The sequence below is a fragment of the Cupressus sempervirens genome, chromosome 5 (genome assembly GCF_028749045.1).
Source record: "Cupressus sempervirens isolate cs-2001-9-10 chromosome 5, ASM2874904v1, whole genome shotgun sequence".
In the NCBI taxonomy this organism is placed as follows: Eukaryota; Viridiplantae; Streptophyta; class Pinopsida; order Cupressales; family Cupressaceae; genus Cupressus; species Cupressus sempervirens.
Genome location: NC_143122.1, coordinates 394,884,956 through 394,909,433, shown reverse-complemented (window position 1 = coordinate 394,909,433; position 24,478 = coordinate 394,884,956). Strand labels below are relative to the sequence as shown.

The 24,478-nt window shown below is 35.9% G+C and overlaps 1 protein-coding gene across 1 annotated transcript in view; it reads left to right on the top strand.

The window, feature by feature from the left end:
* Window positions 1-22,604, top strand: part of SWA1 (transducin family protein / WD-40 repeat family protein) — a 151,140-nt gene extending 128,536 nt beyond the window's left edge. The window contains exons 13-14 of the mRNA XM_089830786.1: window positions 10,758-10,863; window positions 22,176-22,604. Of these exons, the coding sequence (XP_089686912.1) occupies window positions 10,758-10,863; window positions 22,176-22,280 (211 nt within the window). The 3' untranslated portion in view covers window positions 22,281-22,604. The remainder of the gene's footprint in view (window positions 1-10,757; window positions 10,864-22,175) is intronic.
* Window positions 22,605-24,478: the final 1,874 nt, after the last annotated feature.

Sequence of the window (24,478 nt, the reverse complement as noted above, 5' to 3'; positions counted from 1 at the left end):
TTAAGTGGCTAAAAATGCCCTAACTCAACCCATAAACCATGGGATAGCCTATTTAAGGTTGGAAGAACCCGAACCAAGGGTTGGAAGTTATTTTTTTTGTATAGCATTGTGCTGCTACAGCAAACTGTGACTGGTTTTTATACATTTTTACTGGTTTTTGGTGTTGTTTGGCAGCAAATCACGTTTTTACTGTCATTTTTTTGCATGTTCTAGTTTGTATCTTGTATATTCTCCATTATCCATGCATTAGATTAGATCTGTAAACACGTTTTGGAAGGTTTTAGTAAAATTCTTTAAAAGTAAGAGTTTGCTCCTGTTTTGAGATCTCAACAATGAACGGGCTGTAGCTCTTGTTTCCACCGTGGGATTTCCATGGCCATTTGGATACCAAGACTACAGACCCTAATGTGTAATATATTGTAAGCAAGGGCCTAGAAAATGTGTGCAAGCATTTGTTTGACAAAGCCCTAGGCGAGCTAGGCAATGCCCGGCTAGAAGCAAGCAGCAAATAATTTGTTCTCAAGAGCAAAGTATAAAGATTCAAGAGTTTCCCTTTAGAGGTATTCAAGAGGGATATAAGAAGGTTCTTCCTTGAAGAGGAGAAGTTTCTATGAGTTGAATAAGGTGTTTGAAAATTGAGGACAGCAGGCAGCCCTCAAAACCCTTCAAAACCCTCATTTTTACCATTATTGTTGTACGGCTTTTTGGTGGCCTAAAACCTCAAAAATCTTTGAGTATTTATTGTGTGAAACAAATGTTATTAAGGCCAGGTCTGATGAATCCCTAAGGGTAATAAGTTATTAGCCCTATAAATCAGGGTGGAGGCCTAATTAGGGGCTCTTCTAGTAGCCTTTTTGTGAAGAAACCAAGAAATCGGGTATGAACCCATTGTTACCATCCATTCAAGCATACTAAAGGTGTTCCAATAGCACCTTAAAACTCATCAAAACCTTGGTTGGACTAGGTATTACTGTGGAACCTTGGTAGACCTACATATGCATTTTGGAAGAATTGCACTCCTAAGAGGATAAGTGAGTCATGGAGCAAGATTTGATCATTTCACCTGGTGGGAAGGTTAGGGAAGGTCAGGGGATGTTCTAAGTTGCAGAAAATCCTATAGACCACATAGGTGTAGAGAAAACACCAAGATCCTATTGTTGGATGAGAAGCATAGACTAGCTAGTCTATCCTAGCCTACATTGCATGCTTTTCGAGGCACAAAAGACGAGAAATGTAGATGGCTGAAAGCACAAATTTGAATGTGCTGATTACAGAGGCAGGTACAGGTATAGATTTCAATGTGATTTCATTGTGAATTCGTTGGCATAAAGTTCAAGGTATAGAAATTGAGACACCCAGAAAAATCCAAAGACAACTTAGTTGATGGCTCAAAAAACCCACCAAGAATCAGTAATCAAAATAGAACTTTGGCTGAGACAAAATTCGAGTCATGGAAAACAAGACACCCAAAAAAAACCAAACACAACCCAATTGAGGTCTTGAGAAACCCAACAAGAATTTGTTAAAAAAAACTTGAATTCGACAGTAAATTCTTGGTGAGATAAAATAAACCCTTGCTGGCTGAGATGGAAATCTGCAAATCGAGAAGGATCACTGTGAATCTGTCAAATTATTGCAGTAGAAGCCACATTCTGCAGGAGTAAAAGAAACAAATATGCCTGTAAAAGTTGACCAAGGAAATGGTTGTGTGGAAATGAATGACTACAGGAAGGTGCAAAAACTTGCAGGGATGAGCCTAACATATACTGAGAAAGGGTCGTCAACTCTAAAAACTGGGACAAATTGTCATTTTATAAGAAATAATGGCTACAGAATATCTGCCATTTTTGGTAGAGAAAGGGTCATGTTTTGAAAACATGCAGAGGTGCAGCCGAAAAATGCAGAGAAGAGCAGTCAAACATCAATGAGAGGGTCGTGGAAATGAACCACAGGCAGCTTATAGGCCCTCAAAAGCCATTGCAGGGCAGAAAATGACCAGAGAAAGGTCATGTGCATCTGGAAAGAAGAAACAAGGGCTGGACCAAGATGTATGACAGTTCTGAATAGAGGAAGTCAATTGTTAGAAAATGGGACTTCTTGAATCAGCGATAAGAAGCCATGACAACCTCAACTACCAGGAAAATATTGTCCAAAAATTTGAAGAATTTCAGAATATAAATTCTAAACTTTTCATTAAAATTATTGAGATGGCTCTGATACCAGATTAGACAAACAAATTGGTAAAATAATGGATGATTATTTACTAAGAACAAATTGTTCTTTTAGAGATTACAAAAGAGATGTTTCTAAAAAGAAACATACAAATAATAGAAAGAATCTATCATACAAGATATTTACAATATCTAGAACTGACCATTAAATATAGAAATAATCCAATTTAGGAGATATTATTTTAATGGATAGGAAAAAATTAAAAAATATAGTATTTATTTAAAAAAAATATGAGTTGCTTTCAACTGAAATGCATAACATAACAACTTTTTTCCACTTTCAGATCATCCAGAAGCCAGAAAAGGCAAGATAAAACCAAAATAAATATTAGAAACTAAAATATGAAAACCAAAATATATTTTCCCTCAGATGTATAAATAATTGAATGTATGGATATGTTTATGATTACTATACTATATCTAGCTATCAATACTAGAGGATCTTAAAATTATCTTTTATCCTTACTTTATACTTCCTAGTTTCCATGCAACTCTGTGTGATATCACTCGTGCATAGATCCATACACTCCACATATTATTGTCACATAGCAGTTGCTGGGGATGTCCATATGTTGAAAGAATCTCAACTTTTTGTCAACTTTAGGTGAAAATGCTTCTTTGTAGGATGAAAAGCTGACATACTGCAACTGTCACAAGCAAACTGACCAATAACATGAGAATAATTATTATGATTAAAAAAGTTGCCAGTAGCAGAAGCATGATTGTCAGTGTCACTGACAGAAGCACAATTGTGGGCATGACAAAACCACCACTGACAGTGTGTAATAGTCAACACGGCAGAATAATCACTAACACAAGTGGAATTACCACTATCACACGTGTAATTGCTACTAACACAAGCTTAACTGTTGTTGTACAATCACAACTACCAGTTTGCAGAGATTTGCTGGCTTGAGCTGGTGTGGATCAGTTGGGTCACTTTGTACTGTCAGTTTGTCACAGACCATTTTGCTAGGCATAGAGGAAGTTTTTGGTTTCTTATAGTCCACCTGCTGATTTATTATGTTTTCTGACCAAGGAGACTGCTATCTGTCCTCAGAAACAAGGATAGACACAATTGTTAATTGTATGATTGCACATGTCTTTAACATGTACGCATCAAAACATCTATGTGCACGAGAGGAGATGCTTCCACACTGTGATGTCAGAAGATTTAATGAATGATAATAGTATTAAATATAAATTGATAAATAGATAAATAAATTAATAATAATATAATATAATTACAATATAAATATATAATAAATTTTATAACAATAATAATAAAACTAAAATAAAATAATTATAATATGATATTAATCTATATTATATTATTAATAGAATATAATATATTACTAACATAATAATATAACATATAGTTGATATAATATTAAAAGTGAAATTTAAAAGAATAAAAATGAAATTAAAATATTAAAATATTAAACTTAGTAATAAAATTAGAATACAACATAATTAAACTTAGTTAAGTTCATGCAGCGTCAATTGGAATGAGAGAAAAAGTTTTGACACCCTCAAACATGAGATATAAAAGGCGAGTAAACAACTTCATTTGTAAGGGTGCGGAAGGAAGAAAAGAGCACAGGAATAAATTAAGGGTTGCAACTCTTTCCAAAAGGTAGTAAATCCAAAAGGTTGCGACTCTTCCAAAGTGACAGTAATGATGAAAGATTATGGCTCTTCCAAAGGGCTAAAATGATGAAGGTTGTGACTATTCCAAAGGGGCAACAATGATGAATGGTTGTGACTCTTCCAAAGGTCAACCATGATGAAGGGTCACACTTCTTTTAAAGGGTGGTAATTCTGAGAGGTTGTGACTTTTCAAAAAGGAAACAATGATGAAGGGTTGTGATTCTTTAAAGGGTGGTTATCTTGAAAGGTTGTTTACCGTCCTGGTAAAGAAATCAACGCATACAGACAATAATAGCAGAATAGCAGAATTATATTATTATTCGCAATAGTAGACGATTGATGCTTTACAATGATCCCAGACGGGATATAAATACTATTGCCGAACCTTCCTGAAGGAGTCTGTCGGCCACAAATATTCTATCCGCTACAAACTATTTACCGACGACGTCGGCTACAGAATACAAAAACACCGCCGGACCGTCGGCTACAGAATACAGATGACCGTCGGACCGTCGGCTACAGAATACAGAAACACCGCCGGACCGTCGGCTACAGATACAGAAACACCGCCGGACTGTCCAGTCGGCTAACACCATCGCCCCCAAAAAGAAAAGTCGTCTTCTGACGACTGACAAAATATTTGAGACAAATTAACAAACAAAATACATTAACAGAGTGACTACACAAGAGAAATTTGCTTCTGTCACATCACTTCCACATTCATCCCGTTAAATCTGTAGCCTCTGCTAACACAATACTATCTCCTCAAGCTGACCTTGATAGCCACTTGTGCTGCTTTCTCTGTTTTCAATTCCTCGGTACCCTGAGCCAAGTGTTGCTGCACTACCTCCAACTGGATGATCAGCTCCTCCCGAGCTCTCTACGCATCCACCAAGACAACCTCACAACCAACACTTGCTCCCACTGCCTCTGGTACACAGAAAGTCCATGCTTGCAGCAACTTCAACTCTTTTGAACTAGTCAGACTCCCACAACTAATATCCACAACGACTGGGGGTCCAGGGGACAACGCCCCCGGCGGGGTCGAGGGGCAGCGCCCACACAAAAATGCACGGAACAGACTATTTCTGCCATTTTCTGCCGACTCTACACTCTTTCTAGCAACCATTGATGTGTCCCCTTCCTTTTGGCATCATCTGTAACTCATTCTAAACAACTTGAATCTGTCGTCGTCTTTTTTTTTTTTATTTAATTGTTTTTTGAACAAACTATTTACTGACGACGTCGGCTACAGAATACAAAAACACTGCCGGACTGTCGGCTACAGAATACAGAACACCGCCGGACCGTCGGCTACAGAATATAGAAACACCGCCGGACCGTCGGCTACAGATACAGAAACACCGCCGGACTGTCCAGTCGGCTAACAAAGGTTGTTATTCTTCAAAAGGACAAGAATGATGAAGTTTGTGACTCTTCCAAAGAGTAGTAACTGTAAAAAGTTCGTGATCGTTGTGTTGGTTCCCAAATCAACAGATTGCAAAGCTCTAAGATTTATGCCATCTTCTGCTATCAAGCTCTAGAACTGATTTGGCCAATCAACATGATTAACCAACTGTAGTTAGATTCCTTTGCACTTTAGGCCCTGTCATGCCTAGGTGGGTGTACCTCTTGTTACTTTGCAAATTAAATTCTCTAACTACTTATCTCTACCTCTACTTTCTCTATCTCAGAATCACACAAACTTCTGGGATAGATTAATCTGATTGTTAACTAGTTGCTTCTTCTTTATTGCTGGTTATCCTACCCTCCTATTCCTTTCTTCTACCACCATCTTCACACCTAAGTCTTCTACTTTTATTTTTCCTATATTTCTCTGTTATAGTAAATGTATTTTCTACTTTAGATACCAGCTAAGTCACAAGGTTCGAATTTGAGTTCGAGTTCAACAACTATGAAGTTCGACAAGGTCAAAATCGGAAAAAATCGACATTAATTCACTTACATAATTTCAAAACATATAAGTATGATAGTAATAAATAAATTATATATGGAAATTATTGAAAAATTATATTCGACATTAAGTGCACTAAAATTTAAATAATACATTTATTATATTAAGAAATAAATAAAAATATAATATTGATATAAATTATAAATGAATATTATCAAAAAATAATATTTGACATTAAATGCACTAAATTTTAAATAATAGAAGTATAATATTAATAAATAAATTTAATATTTAATATTTAAAAATCATATAAATTTATAACGTTTAAAATAATAAACAAAATTAAAACAATTTCATAAATAAATTAAAACTAATATAAAATTATATAGAAACAATAAAACTAAAATGGAAACAAATAAAAGCAAAACCATAAATTAAATGTTAAAAACTTCACAATAAAAAACTATACAATATATGGATTCATCTTTCGGCAGCTTGCCTGTGACGAGCAATGAGCTTTGGTGGACAGGGAGGATGCTTTGGGCAACATGCGAGATTTTCACAGGGCAGAGTTCTGTGCATCGCGTCAACTTCTGGGCAAAAATTTCCAGGATTCTTCAACTTGTGGACAATGATGACCACCCACGAGAACCAACAGAAATTTGCAGGATGGCAACAGGGCTAAACACAGGCTACAAATGAGCAGAGAGTTGAAAGACTTCTGCGTCTGATTGCTACCGCAACTTCAACTATGGAGGGACACCGTTGTTCTTTCAGAAATGTTGGAAAACCCCCCAAAAATATTATTTAGATATATTTTTTATCTGTACCAAACCTGACCCAAACTTTCTCAAACCTTATTATTTTTCTTGATATTAACCGAATTACAAACCTCATGCCGGAAATTTGACGAACCTTGTGACACAGGATACCAGTACCTTCTCCTTCCTTGGATACAAAATCGCTTCCTTTGAAGATCTTAATGTATAACTTTATACGACAAATTTTAAACATATACCCTGTAAAGGGTTGTAACCAAAAACTTATCTACCTGAATTGAAGTCCTTGTGGAGACCAATCAGACAAGCATTTTTAAAGATCTTAAATAACCAAATAATTTAACAATATTATTGATATCAAAATCATTCTAATACAAGCAATTTCTCATAAAAGATTTTAAAACATCCAATTCCTTGAAATGAAAACTTTAAAGCACTGAACTTCAATGAAAAGCTTTTATGCCACAAATTGCAAAGAAAGTATTGAGTATTGTATTTATTTCTTCATGATGGTATATTACAGATTTGTTTTTAATGAAATTACATTTCTTCTCTTGTTTTCACTCTACACACTCACCCCTCTTCTTTTTCTTTCCTTTTTACTTCTACCACTTTATATATCTTCCTAATGCCTCTTCCTAATGCCTTTTCACTCATATCTATTTCATAATAACTCTTAATAAGATTATTCCCATGAGTTCCTTTCCTATAATTATTTACCATTTTATAGGTTATTTAAGCATAAGAAAGACGTTTTAAGACTATTTTTGTCAAATTTAGAACCAGAATCACATAGCAGCAGTTTATAGAAAAAATCAGAACAGCATATGAAGAAAAGACACATATATTTATCCTGGGAAAACCCTTCCTCTTGAAGGGAAAAACCCAGCCACACAACAAAGATAGTTCCTTTATTAATTTCTCAAAATAAGTACAACATCACATGTACAACTTCTTGTGTACAACTTCATTCTTACGACTTCATATGTACATGATACAAGAAAAACTTTAATTATTTGAATACAATATATCATATTTGCCCACTATGATAGTTGCCCATCTTCATAGTCATCATAGTTGCCCACTATCAGCACTAAGTCATATCTTCAATGCTGTCCCTTATGATAGTGCCCACTATCAGCACTAAGGTTTATCTTCAATGCTGTTCGCTACATCATAGTTGCTCACTATCAACACTAAGGCTTATCTTCAATGCTGTCCACTCACTACCACTATGATATTTGCCCATTATAATAGATGCCCACTATCATCATATGGTGGGTTTCATCTATAATAAACATGCTATATTTGATGCTTAGATCTCTTTCAAAAGCTGTAGTTTCAACAATTTTAAGGGTATATAATGAATATGTGGTCTAAATATGACCTATATAGCCTCTTCCGTACCCCACAATGCCATTTTTGTGTCAATTGTGTGCCTTTCTATGATTATCAATCTGTGCTGGGCTTCTTGAGAAGGCCTCTTGGGTAGGTCTTACAAGTGATTTTCTTTTTATGTTTTAACTAATTTTTCCCATAAACACTCTAAATTTTGCCAGAGTTTTGAGGTTCCAAGAGTAGTTCTTTTGGGGGATGTATGCTCCTTGCGGGTATAACAAGAATCAAACTTTCTCTGGTGGAAGCAGGCTGGGTGCCTCATTTATTTGGTTCATTTAATCACTAGTTTACTAGAAATCATATCCAATTTGTAATTGATGGCACCAAGCCGCGTAAGAGGAATATCAGTAGTTTCCTCTTTCAAAAAATTTGAGAACTACATTCTTCTTCTTGAAAAATGCTCACCCCTTCTGACTCCTTCATGTACTTTGGTTCAACCTCAAAATAATGATTTGCTTCTATATGATGAGTTTCAGCATCATTTCCTTCTATATGCGACTCAAGATATTTCATCCTAATAGAATAAGTAAGCATATCAAATCCCAGACATGCATTTTGTGAAAATGATGATACATAGTCTATTTTTCCATCATGTGTATCATAGATGAATTTTGATTCATAGGAATTGCAGACATCGGCATTGCTCTCAACATCAGTACCTCGCCAGATTTTGCTTTCTCATGATTGGTACATTCCTCCTCCTTTCCAGATTTTTGTTCATTAGAGCTTGCAACGTTTCCGAATTATTCTCTAATACCCAATCTTGAGTGTTATCAATATCCCCTGCAATATTTCTATTTAGAGATTCTTTAACTATTGTAGCCTCTTCAACTGGCAATAATTCTGAAGTTCGATTGATGTAGTTGGTACACCTTCAATAGCATGATCACAAACATTCTGTGCCTCATCCTCGCCATATGCTTTTTTTCAATTTCAACCTTGTATAGCCAATAAAGGATTTCGAAAAAGCCTTTCAGTTTGAACTTTTGAGTAAAAAGATTTGATTCAATCTGCTGGGGTCTGAAACACTATGGAATTTTCATGTATGCATTCATGACCCTTTTGATTAAAGAAAATGTATACTCTCCCTTGTGTTTTCTTATGCCAAACAATGCATTAATATGCATTTGGAATGCCCAGACATCATCAGGGTGGTCAAGGGACTCTTGGGAGTCTTCCGTAAGTCCTGGGGACATTTGGGCGTCCCTACATCCCGATGGTGCGACAGTTGCAGGATGGCTGAGGTGGGGGAACATGAGAGTGCCAAATCCTTGACCCGGGTGTGTCGGGGTATTGTGGGGTACATGTCTAATTAAATTTAAATAATTTTTTTTTGTTGCCAAGCTTTTTGCTGAGCTTTTACTGAGTATTTGCAGAGTTATGTTTTGTGCCTTAGTGAGAAGTTGAGTCCAAGTATTTCAACTATGCATGCATGGAACAAAATATCTAAACAGGTGTAGTAAAGCTATAATAGATGCCTTGGGGCTCCTACAACATTTTCTTCTTTGATTAATGTAGATGTTACTATTCAGTCCAAAAATGTTAGTAAATTTATTTGCAAGTTAGATGCATGAGAAATCATGGTGTAAAGCCTAGTTAATGGAGGGTAACTTTTCATTAGGTGGAGTATAATTAGGTTGTGACGATCACCTCATTCTACTTTAGGATTTAGAAAATTGCCTGGGTATAAATTTGGACTTCGTTGATTGTAGTTATTGGTTTTGATTGTGGCTACATAAAGTCATCATCAACTTGCTTAAGTTTTTTCCTTGATAGGGATGGACTTCCCTTACACACCCTGTCAGATGCTCTAATGCCACTAAATTACTAATGCAGGGTTACTTCACCCAACATTTATACATAGCATAACAAAGAGGGTAACACAAATTTGTATGAATCAAGTCGCCTTCTATTTCTCAATAAAATAAAACAGACTTATTATTTGCAAAATATTAGCTACTTAGGCTTTACAACTCTGCAAGTTAAAGCTAAAAGCTTTGCTTCTCAAGCTTTTTAACGAAAGCCTGATATCTAAATGATCAACCAACTAGTCTAAGCCTTTAATTTATAGTACTCTTATGTCTCTTGAAAATCCCACACCCCCTCTTGGTAAGCAATACATGCCCACTAAGGAAATCAACATACCGTCCATAAGGGACTGCAACTTCCTCAAAAATGGCACCTAAGATGGTATCTCTTTAATTTTCCAAAGTGGGTACCTAGAGAAGTAACTTTTACCACTGCTCTTTATAACCAGCAAGACGTGTAAGCTTTTTCTTCCCCCCCCAAGTGGACGCCAAGTTGGAGAATTTCTTCATTTTGCCTTACAATTAATGGTAAAATGTGTCCCTCTCATGACAATTAGAATTGCCATTTGACATAGGTGAGAAATGTTGACTTATTTTAGCCCCGTGTCCCCTTGAACATTTTCCAAGAAACATGAAAGCCTATAGTAGCTTGCATTTAAGTTTTGCTCCCCTAAACTTAACAGAATCAAATAAATATTTTTTTGGACAATGTAAGATTGATTTTATGCCCCTGGATGTGCTTGTATTTCATTTGGAGCATGGTAAGGCTTTTTAGTAACTTGTGAAATCTGTGGTGTGCCCTTTGGAACTTGTATTCTGAGGACCTATTACTCTATATTGAAGGACAAGGCTGATGAAATAAAGAAGTTAAATTGTTTTCTTATTTTATTTGGTTTTTATGAGATATGAGTTTTCGATGCATATTACAGTAAATCATGCACATTGTACTGAACGCTGCACAATACGGTGCATGCAGGTATGTTACTTTGCCAAGGTACACACGATTCCTTGTTTCTCTTACAGACAAGGTCCTGAATTTACGTGCTGCAGATATTGGAAATTCTCAAATTGTGAAACAAGAGGTAATGATTCATTGATTTCTGTCCCTTTAAATATCACATCAGTTGAAATTAGAATGCAATATTATTATCAATACAAAAAACCCAATCATAATGTGTCTAGCTTGCTGGTATGTTTGAAACAACCAATAAAGGATTCGATGCCTCCATTGCAATTGCTTCAGGGTGGACTTAGTACATATACTTGAAATAAGAGAAAATGGATTTGCTTTGGCAAAAGATAACTCCATAATGTGTAGATAAGGAAAAGACAATACTTGGGTCCATGTATGGGTGGCTGATATTATAGTAAGTTTGGCACACTTGAAAAGGGAGTTCTCCAAAGAAAGGGACAACCACTACTGTTAAATTCCATTGCATGAAGGGTATAGGCAACTGCCAAGGTGAATTCAACTGTAGAAATTGGTCAAAAGGGCATGGTGCAAATAGTAGTTGGGGAATCTAAACATACATGGTTTTTGTCGAACATTTATGAACTGGAACTCCTTCTGAAAATTGAAATGATACAAAATAACAGTTTTATTTTGTGTCAGAAACCTAGAGAAGAAAGGCATCAAACACAGAAAATCTCATCTGAGCTTGTCTAGTTGTGTATTTCAGTTGCTTCCTGTGACACCTCTACTTGAAGTGGGGAACGGTCCCATGTTTTTTTCTGTTGCACTTTTGTGGGATGGGTCAAATATATCCAGGTGCAGGTTTTGCAAGGGCTTTGAGTTCCGTGTGCTTAGTTCTACATCTCTTCAAATTGTGCTTTCACTGCTTCCTGGATGCACGCCCAAGGCTCTGTTTTTGTGGGGCTAGGGTTTGGTTTTTTGTTTTGTCTATCCGTTGTTTTCCTATCAATTTTCAGCCTAAAAAGTAAAAACTTAGAAACTATCTTTAAATATGTAATTCCTTCCATAAACAAATTTCTCCAAGGTTTCCTCTAGTGTTGAAAGTCCTTTTAATATTCTAGGACATGTAGATTTTTTCTTTGGTCTCCCACCATTACTTCATATGGAGTTTGAATTGGGCAAGGGTTAGCTAAAAGAGATTCTTATAATACTTATTTTAGAGATGCCTTGCAAGGAAAACCTAGACACCAAATGTCAGGTCATAATCTTTAAAATCACCCAAAGTTGATCCTTGTAAAAATGAAAATGGGTACATGGAAGCAGTAGATGGATTACCCATGGTAAGACATCAGTAAACTGATTTACAGGGTGGCATTGTCAAACTAGACCAAGGCTTGATTTTTTGATTTCTTCCGTCTGTCATTGGCTGCTTTCAAAGACTTGTCTCAGAATCTTTGGGAGACAAAAGGTGAGTTTATTATCTAAAGGACCAAATGGTTTCAAAGACTGGTCTCAGAATCTTTGGGAGACAAAAGGTGAGTTATTATCTAAAGGACCAAATGGATACTTTCCCTTTTACCTTGCCTCATTAGAAGACATATTCATCTTCTAAGGGCAGGGCAAAGTTTTTTGTAAGACTGGGCCTGTCTATGAAGGAGTGGCCATAGGGCCGTAGATATTGACATGAACAAGCCTAAAAAGTAAAAACTTAGAAACTATCTTTAAATATGTAATTCCTTCCATAAACAAATTTCCCCAAGGTTTCCCTTATGTTGAAAGTCCTTCTAATATTCTAGCACATGTAGATTTTTTCTTTGGTCTCCCACCATTACCTCATATGGAGTTTGAATTGGGCAAGTGTTAGCTAAAAGAGATTCTTTTGATACTTATTTTAAAGATGCCTTGCAAGGAGAACCTAGACCCCAAATGTCAGGTCATAATCTTTAAAAGCACCCAAAGTTGATCCTTGTAAAAATGAAATGGGTACATGGAAGCAGTAGATGGATTACCCGTGGTAAGACATCAATAAACTGATTTACAGGGTGGCATTGTCAAACTAGACCAAGGCTTGATTTTTTGATTGTCAAAATCTTTGGGAGACAAAAGGTGAGTTTATTATCTAAAGGACCAAATGGATACTTTCCCTTTTACCTTGCCTCATTAGAAGACATATTCATCTTGTAAGGGTGGGGCAAAGTTTTTTGTAAGACTGGGCCTCTCTATGAAGGAGTGGCCATAGGGCCACAGATATCAACATTAACAAGCTGAAGTACCTAAGAAGCTCACCATGAATCATCACTGGTGAAAGGTGTGTGATGTTGCTTCTTAGTTTGGCATGCACCATAAACTCCAAGCCACTGAGTCTGAATCTTTGGCAAACTAAGTCCAAGCTCTTCTCGAGCAAGCTGAAAGAGATAATGCACATTTAAGTGCTTATACCATTGAGGCCAAAGTGTGCTAACAGAAGACCACCAAGCAGCTGTAGCTAAGTCTCGAGAATCACCAAAATTAGTAAGTCGAAAAAGACCACGATCCTCAAGATCTACTGTAACAATTGACTGAGTCACTTGATTAGTGATGGTACACTGATGTGAACTGAAGGTGACATCCAACTGTGGAGAATGTTGCAGTAACTAACTAATTGAGAGTAGATTTAGTTCCATCCTTGGAATGTAGTGCACATCGAGGAAAATGAGATTCCTCCCAATAAACTAAATTTGAATGTTGCCTTTGCCGACAACGGTGTACTCTTCTCTGCCACCAAAAATAACAAAATTTGAGTAAGGCTAGTAGTTAGTGAACTAGTCTCTGGGATGGGTGAAGTGAAGAGAGGCACTTGAATCAATGTACTAGGCATACGACATCACATGATTTGTAGGTCTTTTAGCCATGAAGGCGTAAAAGGCAGATTCTATCTGCTTAGTGTGCTTTGCACTGTTCTCTTAGGGCTGTGATATGGATTCCTTAGATTAGGTAGCTAAGCATTTTTTACATTTAACCTTCATGTGACCAAACTCATGGCAATAGTTGCATTGAATGTTCTTCTTCTGGGAGCCTTCTGAAGTTGGAGTAGAGGACTTTTGTTGAGAAGACTGTTGAGACTTGCCTTTATCCTTCTGTAAGGATTTAGCAACAAAGGCTTGCTCTATGGAGGTGGACCTGGAACTGCTACCAACTGTTGTTTCCATCGATCTTGTTGAAGCATAAGTGTGCAGAGATCCGTGAGCTTCAAATCAATGCTAGTATAAGTGATGTTGAGAGTCTTGATAAAATGCTTGTAGGACTTGGGCAAACTTTTAAGGGTTATGACCACAATGTCCTCTTCCTCAATCTTGTGACCAATGGCAAGTAACTGATCATGGATTGCCTGAATCATATTTAGGTGAGCCTGGAGTGATGTTTGCTCATCCACGATAATAGAAAGCATAGTGTTCTTCAGAAAGAAGGCTTTGCTTTTATCCGATGTCTCATGAAGTTTCTTCAAATGCTCCCATATCTTGGCAACTGTTTTGTTGGATAGAATTTGAGGGAGCTAATCATCAATGATAGATAATTTGAGTAGTACTGCCTACCAATTATTGAGATCCCATGTATCATGATCAATACTTGTTGCAGTCGGACGCTTTGTAACACCCAAAACAATTTGATCGGTATTCCGATATTCAAAGATTACTAGTATTCGTTGCTTCCATGTGCTATAATTCCGACCATTGAATTTCGAATTGCCCTCGAGCAAAATATTAGTCAAAGATGCCAAAGCATATCTTTGAATGAAAAGGCCTAAAAATCTATGAAGGGACATTCTTCGAGGCAAGAAACAGAAGATCCAGAAAATTTGAAGGGGTACCCAAAAGAGAGCTTGAAAAATCCAAAAAGAATGTTGTCAGTTTCTAGATTTGTTGGCGCGAAATTGAGGCACCCAAAAAATCTGACGACAATCTAGTTGAGCTCTTGAAAAATCCATCAAGTATCTGAAATCAGAAAAAAATTTTGCGCTCAAAATTTAGGGTTTTGAGTAAAACCCTACCCATCTCCAAAACAAGCTCCAACAATGGCAGAATTGGGCAAAAATCAGTTATAGAAGATGACCAATAACTAGGCAGATTTAGAGACGACAATAAAAGTGTGGAGGTCATGGCAGGAGTTGGAAGAAATTAAAGGTTTTTTTGTTCAGACGTTTGCTGTATCAATGAAAACCAAAGAACATTGGTGGTGAGTAGGTAAAAAAAGGCGATATTGAGATCGTGTGTCGTGAGTTTCTAATCAAATGAAGCTCCTTTAGTGAGTTGTTAATGGACGCTCGTGTTTTGTAGAGATGCCACGATTTTCAGATAGACGCCTCACGTTTTCCAGTCGCAAGTTGCAGATTAATCCTTGAAAATGCAATACTAGGATCGCATTTTTGCCAAAAAATTTAGCAAAACAAAACTAGTTGCAGTTTCCAAAAAACTAGTCTCCAAAGAATCAAGCCATAAGTCAGATTGGATTAGACGAATTTTGCACAAAAAATGGAAACCCTAGATGGGGTATTGAGAAGTATTGTCTTTGATACCATATTACGAAGTAATTGGTAAATATTTGCTTGTTATTAATAGAGACCGAGAGGTCTATATATACAAAAGAATAAAGCGATGTTTCCTTAGGAAACGATCGTAAAGAATAGAAATATTCTATTCTAGCTAAAAGAAAGCTAAAGAAAACTAATAGATAACTACAACTAACTAAATATTAGAAACATTCTAATATTTACAATAGATTATTAACAGATAACCATTAACTAATAATAGAAGCTTATCTATTATTGTAATACCTTATCCCTACTAACATCATGACTTTACAACAATGTTACCCCAATTTTCTGGGATGAAGGTACAACAAGAATTAGGGGGACAAGTTTCTAGGACGACAAATGTTTTTGCCAATTATGGGGATGACTATAAAACAATAGAAAAATTTAAAATATATGGAGAAATTTAAAATATTCATATGAAAACATGGATAAAACATGCACTTGTACATAATAGAACCTCAAAATATAAGAATTAGCAGAATTCGTATGCTAAATTTGTGTTACTTTGAGAGTCCAAAGTCAAATTTGTTCTAGAAGTCAAAAGTCAAAGTCCCTTATAGGCATCCCCAAGTCCCCAGGATGTTTTTGGGATGGGAGCAACTGAAAAGATACTGGGGACGCACCCTTGGGTAACATTGCTTAACAATATTGTTCTTGTTCAATTGTATTTCTAGGTTGAGATTTTGTGCAAATTTTTAACCATCAACATTTCGGATCATACTCCATGATCCATCATCAAGATGAAAGAGTGTAAGAATACAAAATAGAATAGATTGTAGATGATGGATCATGGAGTATGAATCGAAATGTCGATGGTTAAAAATTTGCACACAATCTTAGCTCAGAAATACAACTGAACAATTCATGGATTGTGGAAATCTTCTATCTTCAATATTGTTCTTACTAATGTATATTTCCTTTATCGACTGGGTCCTTCCTTGCTTTTGTCCACAAAAAAAAGATCTCCATGCGAGAGCAATTGTTGTCTAGGGCTAATAAACCCCTTCAATTAGATACCTCAATCACCATTCATTACGAGGAGCCACCTTCATCCCCAACCATTTTTTGAGAATGTCAATATGTCTGGCTATGATAGATTTCCTCTCCTAAAATGCCCTTTTGTCTCTTAGAGAAAAAATAGGACATTTTTTTACCACTTTCTCACCTCTGTGCACATCTCTTGGTCCATGTTGCACAAAGTAGTCCATAGGATATGGAATTGCCAAATTTTCGTCTACATTGTTTATGGCAATATTTAAATTCCCAAGAAGTGCTTTCTAAAAAACTGTTCTGCACAATCGTAATGCCTCAAGTTTTTGTTCTCCCATGACCAACAACATAGAAACAAATACAACAAGAATGTTAGAAATTACCTTGAATTGGTGGTCTATAACAATAGATTCCTCACCCATTCTTTCCTTAACTCTTTTAGCTAAATCATCCAAATCATTCACAATTTTGTGTAACCGTTCATTGGTAATTTTTCCAAGAATTCCATTTATCTTGATTCCTCCTCTGACATAAGGCATAAGGTGGATTCGATACTCAAACTCACTGCTCCAAACATGACGTTTTAGCCTATAATCACTTCATTCTTCTATAATTTGATTAGTTCATACCTGTTTTGAAATTATAATCTTTTAAGGCATGTGAGATTGTTTGTTACTACTTTCACGTTCAGCATTTGCGATATGCCGCTTCCTTGAGCCCGCAAGATGGTTACTTACCTAGTGATTATTTGCACACATGGAAATTTATTTTCTTGATCCTTCTTGGGATTGCAATTCATAACATGTCATCATGTAGATGGGATGTTCTGTCCCCTACTTTGAATGACTTGTATGCCTTAGTGTAAAGGCTACCCACATCACCATGAACCAACTGCACTGCAATTTGACCAACCTCCCGCTGTTCTCAATGATTAAATTATGTACTTTTGAAAATCCCTTGGCCCCCGCCAAAGCTCATATACCTTCTTATCCTTATAAGCAAGAATATTGATCTTTCTGTAAATCTTCTCCTCTATCACCATATTTGCCAGCCAATCAACATCATGATTGGCATCGTGTAGAAGACTCCATTTATCTCCTATTGTTCGTGGGCTTTTTATTTTCATGAGAATTGATTATGTTATTATTGTTGTTGCTGAGATTTTTATGGTAACATGGCACCGTTAGATGGATGAGCCAACACTTTTATGATTGGCTCTGTGCAATCACTTATTCACTTTTGGCAAATCATCTTTTGGCATTGCTGAGCTTTTCCCTCGGTGAGGAGGGTTTTCCTAGGATATTAATTGTGTCATCTGTTATTGTATTTCTGATTATTGCATTCTTATATTTTGGTTTGAAAGACTTGACATGGTATCAAGGTATCAAAGCATGTCTAAAAGAAAGATCAAGAACCAGAGTTATGTAAGTATGAGGAGTTTGGTGACATGCGTTGGTGCTTGAAAAATTATATGAGAGATTTAGTCATAAAACATGAGTTTCCGAATATGCTTGAGTAGCAATTAGAGCGAGAGCTGCTGGTTGCACGCAAATTGTGGTTGTTTACCATTGGATCTTGGCAGGTCCGCTGAACTATAAGGGATATATAGATTCAAAATCTGAAAAAGGGCATTGCCAATAAAGAGATAAGTATTTGAATATTGATCATGAATTTTTATGCAGTTGACTTATGCCATAATAATGAGAATAGTAAATAATGTATGCTTTTAGCTGTGTATTTCTCTTGATGAATAGTTTGATTCTATGAACTATCTCTAATCTCTGTAAAAATGCTTCCAAGATGGATCGAGAAGCAATAGGATGATGAGAGATTACATGCAAAGTCATGCAGGCCATAGAAATGAACATGAGGACGTTGCTTGCAGCCATGAGACTGAATTTGTGGCACATAACTTCATTAAAGAGGAAGAACCGATACAGGTTATAATTGTGATTAATTTCTTCAAAGAGGAAGAAATAACATTTAGAGGGAGACTATTCAGCTGCATAAATCAGATTTAGAGGAAGCTTGAGTGATAGATGTAGAGTGCCAAGTCCTTTGCAGAGGATCAACAAGCTTTTGTAGCATTATGATTGCAAAGCTCATTGTTGGACAAATAGTGGAGTCAGTTTCCTCCTATTGTGATAATCAAAGCTAAGAGAATGCTGCTCCTGTTGAGAGCTAGTCTTGGTTGAGAAAAAGTCTTAGCATTTAGACGATCCTTTATATGCTTCAATGAATTCTTTTCTACAAGAGAAGTTCAAGGTGCAATCCCTTGTTAATGAGTTGTTCTTTGCCTGAGAAGTTTGAGATGCAATCCCTTGTTAATGAGCTCTTCTCTGCAAGAGAAGTTTGAGGTGAAATCCTTTGTTGCACCCTCTGGGAGTAGCTATGGCGGATCCACCCTCTGGGAGTAGTCGTGGTGGAATTCATGTGTGTGACTCCATGACTTTATTACTTCGCTGTTTTCTGTTTCACCCTCTAAGAACAACTATGGTGAATGTTGTTATATGGAGATCATAATTTTATATTGAGAAAATATGTGATAAGATTTTTGTTGACTTTCTTTTTAGTTGTAGCTTTTTGTGTTTGTTAGTTTGAGACACACCATTTCATATGAAAGCTCTCTCTCTTGCTAAGAGGGAGTGTTAATGATTTGGTAGCTGCATGAGATATCTTTCACTCCTTATAAGCATTTTTATTATTCTGGTGTTGCAAATTTTCTTTGTTCAAGTTTCTGAGTCCTTGCATGGTTTATCTTTTGGCATCATGTAGAAGACTCCATTTCTCTCCTATTGTTTGCAGGCTTTTATTTTCATCATAATTGATTTTATTATTACTATTGTCGCTGTGATCTTGATGATGACATGGCACCATTAGTTGGAGGAGCCAACACTTTTATGATTGGCACTGTGCGATCACTTACTCCCTTCATGTTTCAGCAGCCACACTTTATAGTTGATCTTCATTTCTTCAATGGGTCTTCTCCTTTATACCTATATCTTCCGATTTTGGTTAGAGTCTTTTGCTTGGGTGCTGCCATGATTTTCTGTCTTTCTTCAGTTACCTATCAGTTCAGCCATAGTTTCCAAACTTGGACCCAGCTCGGGCTTGGCAAGGCCGACTTGACTCGTGACTCGGCTCAAACTCGGCAAATTGAAAAAAACCTTGAAATTTAGAGATTCTAATGGTACTATGAAAAAAACATTTATTTAGGTCTATTTGTTTGAAATATTGTAAATGGTACGTAGACATAGTTTCAAATCCTTGAGATCAGTTATGTTGCATCTCATTATGAAATTCAGCAGAAATATTAAAAACAAAATTTCACCTTAATGTTTTGACGATTAAGGGTACCAACAATAGCGTTAAAAGTAATTAGCATCTTCTTCACATTTGTTTTGAACTCCGGATCTCATGTATTTAGTTCTTCATTAGCTTTGAATATAGAGACTGTGTGATTATGTGGGTGCTAGAAGCTAGGAAGTTGCCATCGTACGTGGAAAAAATAGAATTAGATAATTGGAAGTATGCCATCGTATGTGGGCCGAGAAAGTAGTTCCATGAAGAAAGAAAGTTCCTTGCCAATAGACTTGTCATCACCACCAGGAATCCAAATGATAACTTGTCGTTTGATTTAATTGAAGTATCCGATCTGGAATTATATCTTGCATGTAAACTGCTTGCATACATGTTCCCAACATAGACCTAGTGAAGTTCCTTGCCATGATAATCAATAGACTTATCATCACCACCAGGAATCCAAATGATAACTTTTTGTTTGATTTAATTGAAGTATTCCGATCTGGAATTATATCTTGCATGTACATTGCTTGCATACATGTTCCCAACATAGACCTAGTGATGATGTTTGTAAGTTGGATAATACCTCCAATTTTCATCACATCTAGACAAATAATGACTATCAGTGGATGCTTATGCATTCTCTATGAATGACACATATTTTCCACAACCAATTTGGTACTTTGCGCATATCCACAGCTTCTCCATTCTCAACATTTGATAAAGCCGTTACAAATTTAGCAATCTTTATCTCCGCCTTCGTCTGCGATAGGCTTGGGAGTTGCCTTTTCTAATACCATGTTAGAGTGTACATAATTTTCAATATCATCCTTAAAGATAGACTCAATCTTCCTGCATTTATGGTGGTAGTGCCCCATAACCAAGGGACACCACCTTTGATATAATTATAATTATATAATACAATATAATTGTTATTATATTATTATATTTAATATAATAATTATATTTTCAATTATATATATATATATATATATATTATTGTTGACACAGTAATTATATTATCACAACCTTTATATTATCTATGTCAGCGTGAAAGAATTCGACCATAGCTACAATAACATCAACACATTGTAGACTCTAAATAAAGAGACTAAGTGAAATTCACATTCCAAAGCACAATCCCAACCCTTGTTGGGAATTTTTGGATAATTCAAGCAAAATCCCAACAGAGGACATTACAGTAGCTCTCCAAATGCTTAGAGTTAGTTGCGTTCCTCCCACAAACCCTACTCTCATTCCAGTGATAATTTATTCTAGCTTGGTGTATATGTGGCATTTATACCCCTATGCTATGTACCATGAGAGTGATCTCTATTCCCAGGACAATATAATTTAAATTTCAGTACATTAAAGTGATCACTTAAGGGATGCATTTGGAATTGTCACAGAATTGAAACAAGTTGTGGCTCATTTTGTAGGAGAGTACTGGGGATCATGTTGGTCATAATGAAAATACAAGAAGTTATACATTTTTTGAAGTGCATAGAAACTTGAAACATCAGCAAAAAAATTTTCTGTTTAAATTCTTTCTATATAAGTTTGGGAAAAAATCAACGATTTTTTTCAAACTTCCTCAAAATTTTGCTATGTATAAATTCCCAGTTTTCATCCTCACAGCAAAATGAACCAAATGAATTGTGGCTAATGCTGTTATATTACCAAGCGGTTTTTGAAAAGAAACACATATGAAAATATATAAGCTGTGAATGTTTTTCCTTATTGGTAACAAGGGGGTTGTAACAGTAGTTGGGAAATATAGTTCTTGCAAGTGAATGCTTTGAATAATCATATGCGTGGTATGCATGTAATGTAGTTTTCTATTATGACATTGTTTATACACATTAGTTGTGGTCACTGCATTGGACTCTCATGTATATGAGAGGCTGGAGTGGATGGGTAACAGTACGTCCAATTAGGATTGATGACAAGCTTGTGTTTCATTGGATCTAACCCAATCAAACCTGGTTTCCATTTACGTGTGAAGTTGATGTGATAACTAAGAGTAATTATTATACATGTAGAATAATGAAGGGATGAAGCTATGAGAGCTGATATGGTGACAGAGTTTGTAACAAGGAATGTAGCATTGATGATGGTCATGATTCTGCCTATGATATCAATGTGGAGGGCAGATCCAAATTTATGAGATTTTACGATCCCTAGGCCTAATCAGAGATGCGTAACTTTCTTTGTCTTTGCGTCTGCAGCTCTGCTCTATACCCATTGCCTCCCAGTTGTGCAGGCTTTGGGTACAAAATGCTAAGTTGTGGCTATTGGTGCTCACTGTGTAGCTATTGGTGATCTTCGAATAATTTTGGTTCCTAGTATAAGCACCCTTGAAATAATGTCATTTTCCTAGATTTGTTGGAAATGATTCTACTCGTACTTCAGCATCTTTTGTCTTCCGACTTTGGTAAATTTGATGGAAATTGATAAATAACACATTGACTTTTATTATTGAGGTATGGTGTAGCTGAAGTTTTTGCATTCATATTTATTATTATTATTATTTTAGTTGTGCTTTTTTCAACTTCTTTATAATGCAACATTTTCTAACTTGTTTAAAATGTACTTATTTCATTTGAGCTTGGTTTCAGATTCTGCATCTGAGATCTGATGTTATTGAAGAAATTAAAGTACAAGAGGCTATGCAAGAAATGCAAGGGATTATTGAGCCACTACTTCGAGCTTCTGCTCGATGATGGATTTAAAATGCAGAAACATGATTCTCTCTAGAAGCAGATAGATTCATTTCTTTCATATTTTGTGATTGCAGTGCATTAGGCACCCTTGCAAAAAGTTTTGAAGCATTTAATCAGATTTTGCATGGTTCATTGTGCTCTTCTTCATTTGTAATCATTTTCTTTCAATAGGATGATAAATCAACGAAAAAGAAATATTTACAGAAGAATGTAAAATAGCATGATAAGCGTATTTGTTCTCGTGCCAAGAGACATAAGAGTCCTCATATTCATTGCATATTGTGTGACCACCATAATATCAATTCATTTATTTTTTTAACTAAATACTAGATATCTATTAAGGCCCCCCAGTGAGAAAGAAACAATGTAATATGGCCTCTATTTGCCACACCAATTTTTTTTTCATAAGCCATATATATATATATATAAGAGTAATGAACTAGTATTAAAAACTATAAATTCTTTTGAAAACACGGCAATGGAAAACACTCCTACAATGTCTCTCCCATGCAAAAACTTTTCAATCCTATTACCCTCACATGTTGGGGAGATGCATTGGAGGGCCTTTAGACTAGTACATAGCCTACCGAGTCCATTGATGACACTTTTGTGTGGCCTTCTTTGTCAAGGGCGGGATTTTTTTGGCAGCTATTGTTGTTGGGAAGGGTCATATTCTTCGTACATATGGCTCTAGTGTACTCAAGTCTATTGTTGTAGGGGTGCTTGCCTCAAGGTTTGGACCTAATATTGCTTCTAGTGGAAGGGTCTCTATGGTGATGTCTATGTCATTGGACCTTTTGGTAATGATTTTGCACATGATCTCACTAGTTCTTCTGGTACACCTATCCACGGGTCTTTTAATGTTGCAGGTAGTGGGCTCCTCCCCCCTCCCCCAAAGCCTCTTTTTGCTATTGATGGATGAAGCTTTGCTTGTGTTGCAAAATATATTGCCACCATTCCTCTAGAATGGATATATTTGTAATGTCCACTTTTTAGGTAGCGTCGAGGGACAAGTTGTTAGACTATTATTGTGTCCCTTGTAGGCTAATTATTGTGGATAGAGGGACTTCTGAGGCAAAGACTCGTGGGAGGGTCTTGTCTTCTTTACAATTCGATATGTTCTAGTATGGTCTTTGATCGACTCAAAGTAGACTTCATTTGGACCTAGTTTCATGGGCTTACTATTTATAGTAAGTATGGTGATGATTAAGAGGGACCTTTCTATTTTGGTAAAGGGCATTTGCTCATGTCAGAAATAATAGGCTACATATTTGAAGGATAAGTATTTTGGGAGTTATTATTATTTGAGTGGTCAAATTATTATTCAAACATTAAATGGTTTATAATAAAGTTACAATTTAACCTAGTAATTCCACTTAAGTTGAGGGTTGAGTCATCATTGGAAGGGGTTATTTATTCAATTAGTTAGTGGAAGTTTAAGTCAAGATATTAATTATAGTATTGGAGTCAATGAATTATTAAAGGGAAAACATATATCTATATATCCCAAATTGGCTGGAAAAGTAGCAAGTTCTTTGACAAAGTTATAAAAGACTCATATGAGTTCTTTTTAATTAGCGTGTTTATGGTTTTGGAAATTGGTGAAATTGGAGTTGTAAGTGAAAGCCAAAGGTTTTCAATTTTCTTAAACTTGCAGAATTGTGAATTCTTCAGGTTTCAGGTACTTCAAGTTGGTGAAAGCTCCAATAAAATTTTGCATTTTGGCTATGACTTCATCCAAGAGCCATGATCAGTGATAAATACTTTGGATTTAGCGAAGTGTGGGTATAGATTTCAATAGATATTAAGCAAAAGTGATAGTTAGTGAACAACAGATTGAATCACAACCTTTGGTCAAGGTATTTGCTATGTTTTATGATAGTTGTTTTGATGCAAGAGTTGCGAATCACTCCTATTAAATGGAAAATGCAGGTAAGTTTATTGTTAAGATAATGACTAAATTAAAAGAAAAACAAAAAGATATCATAAGCTTTAAAGTGACGTTTAATGGCTGAAAAATAACATGATTAAGTCAACTTTGTTTTGTGAAACTACTACAAGAAAATTCATTAGAAATTGTTTCACGTTCTTTGGTTAGCATACTCAAGGCACAAATTTAGCATAGAAACTAGGTGCTACACTTCCAACATTTTTTATGTAACAAAAGTGACTTTGGTTACAAGGGAACTATGCCCTTC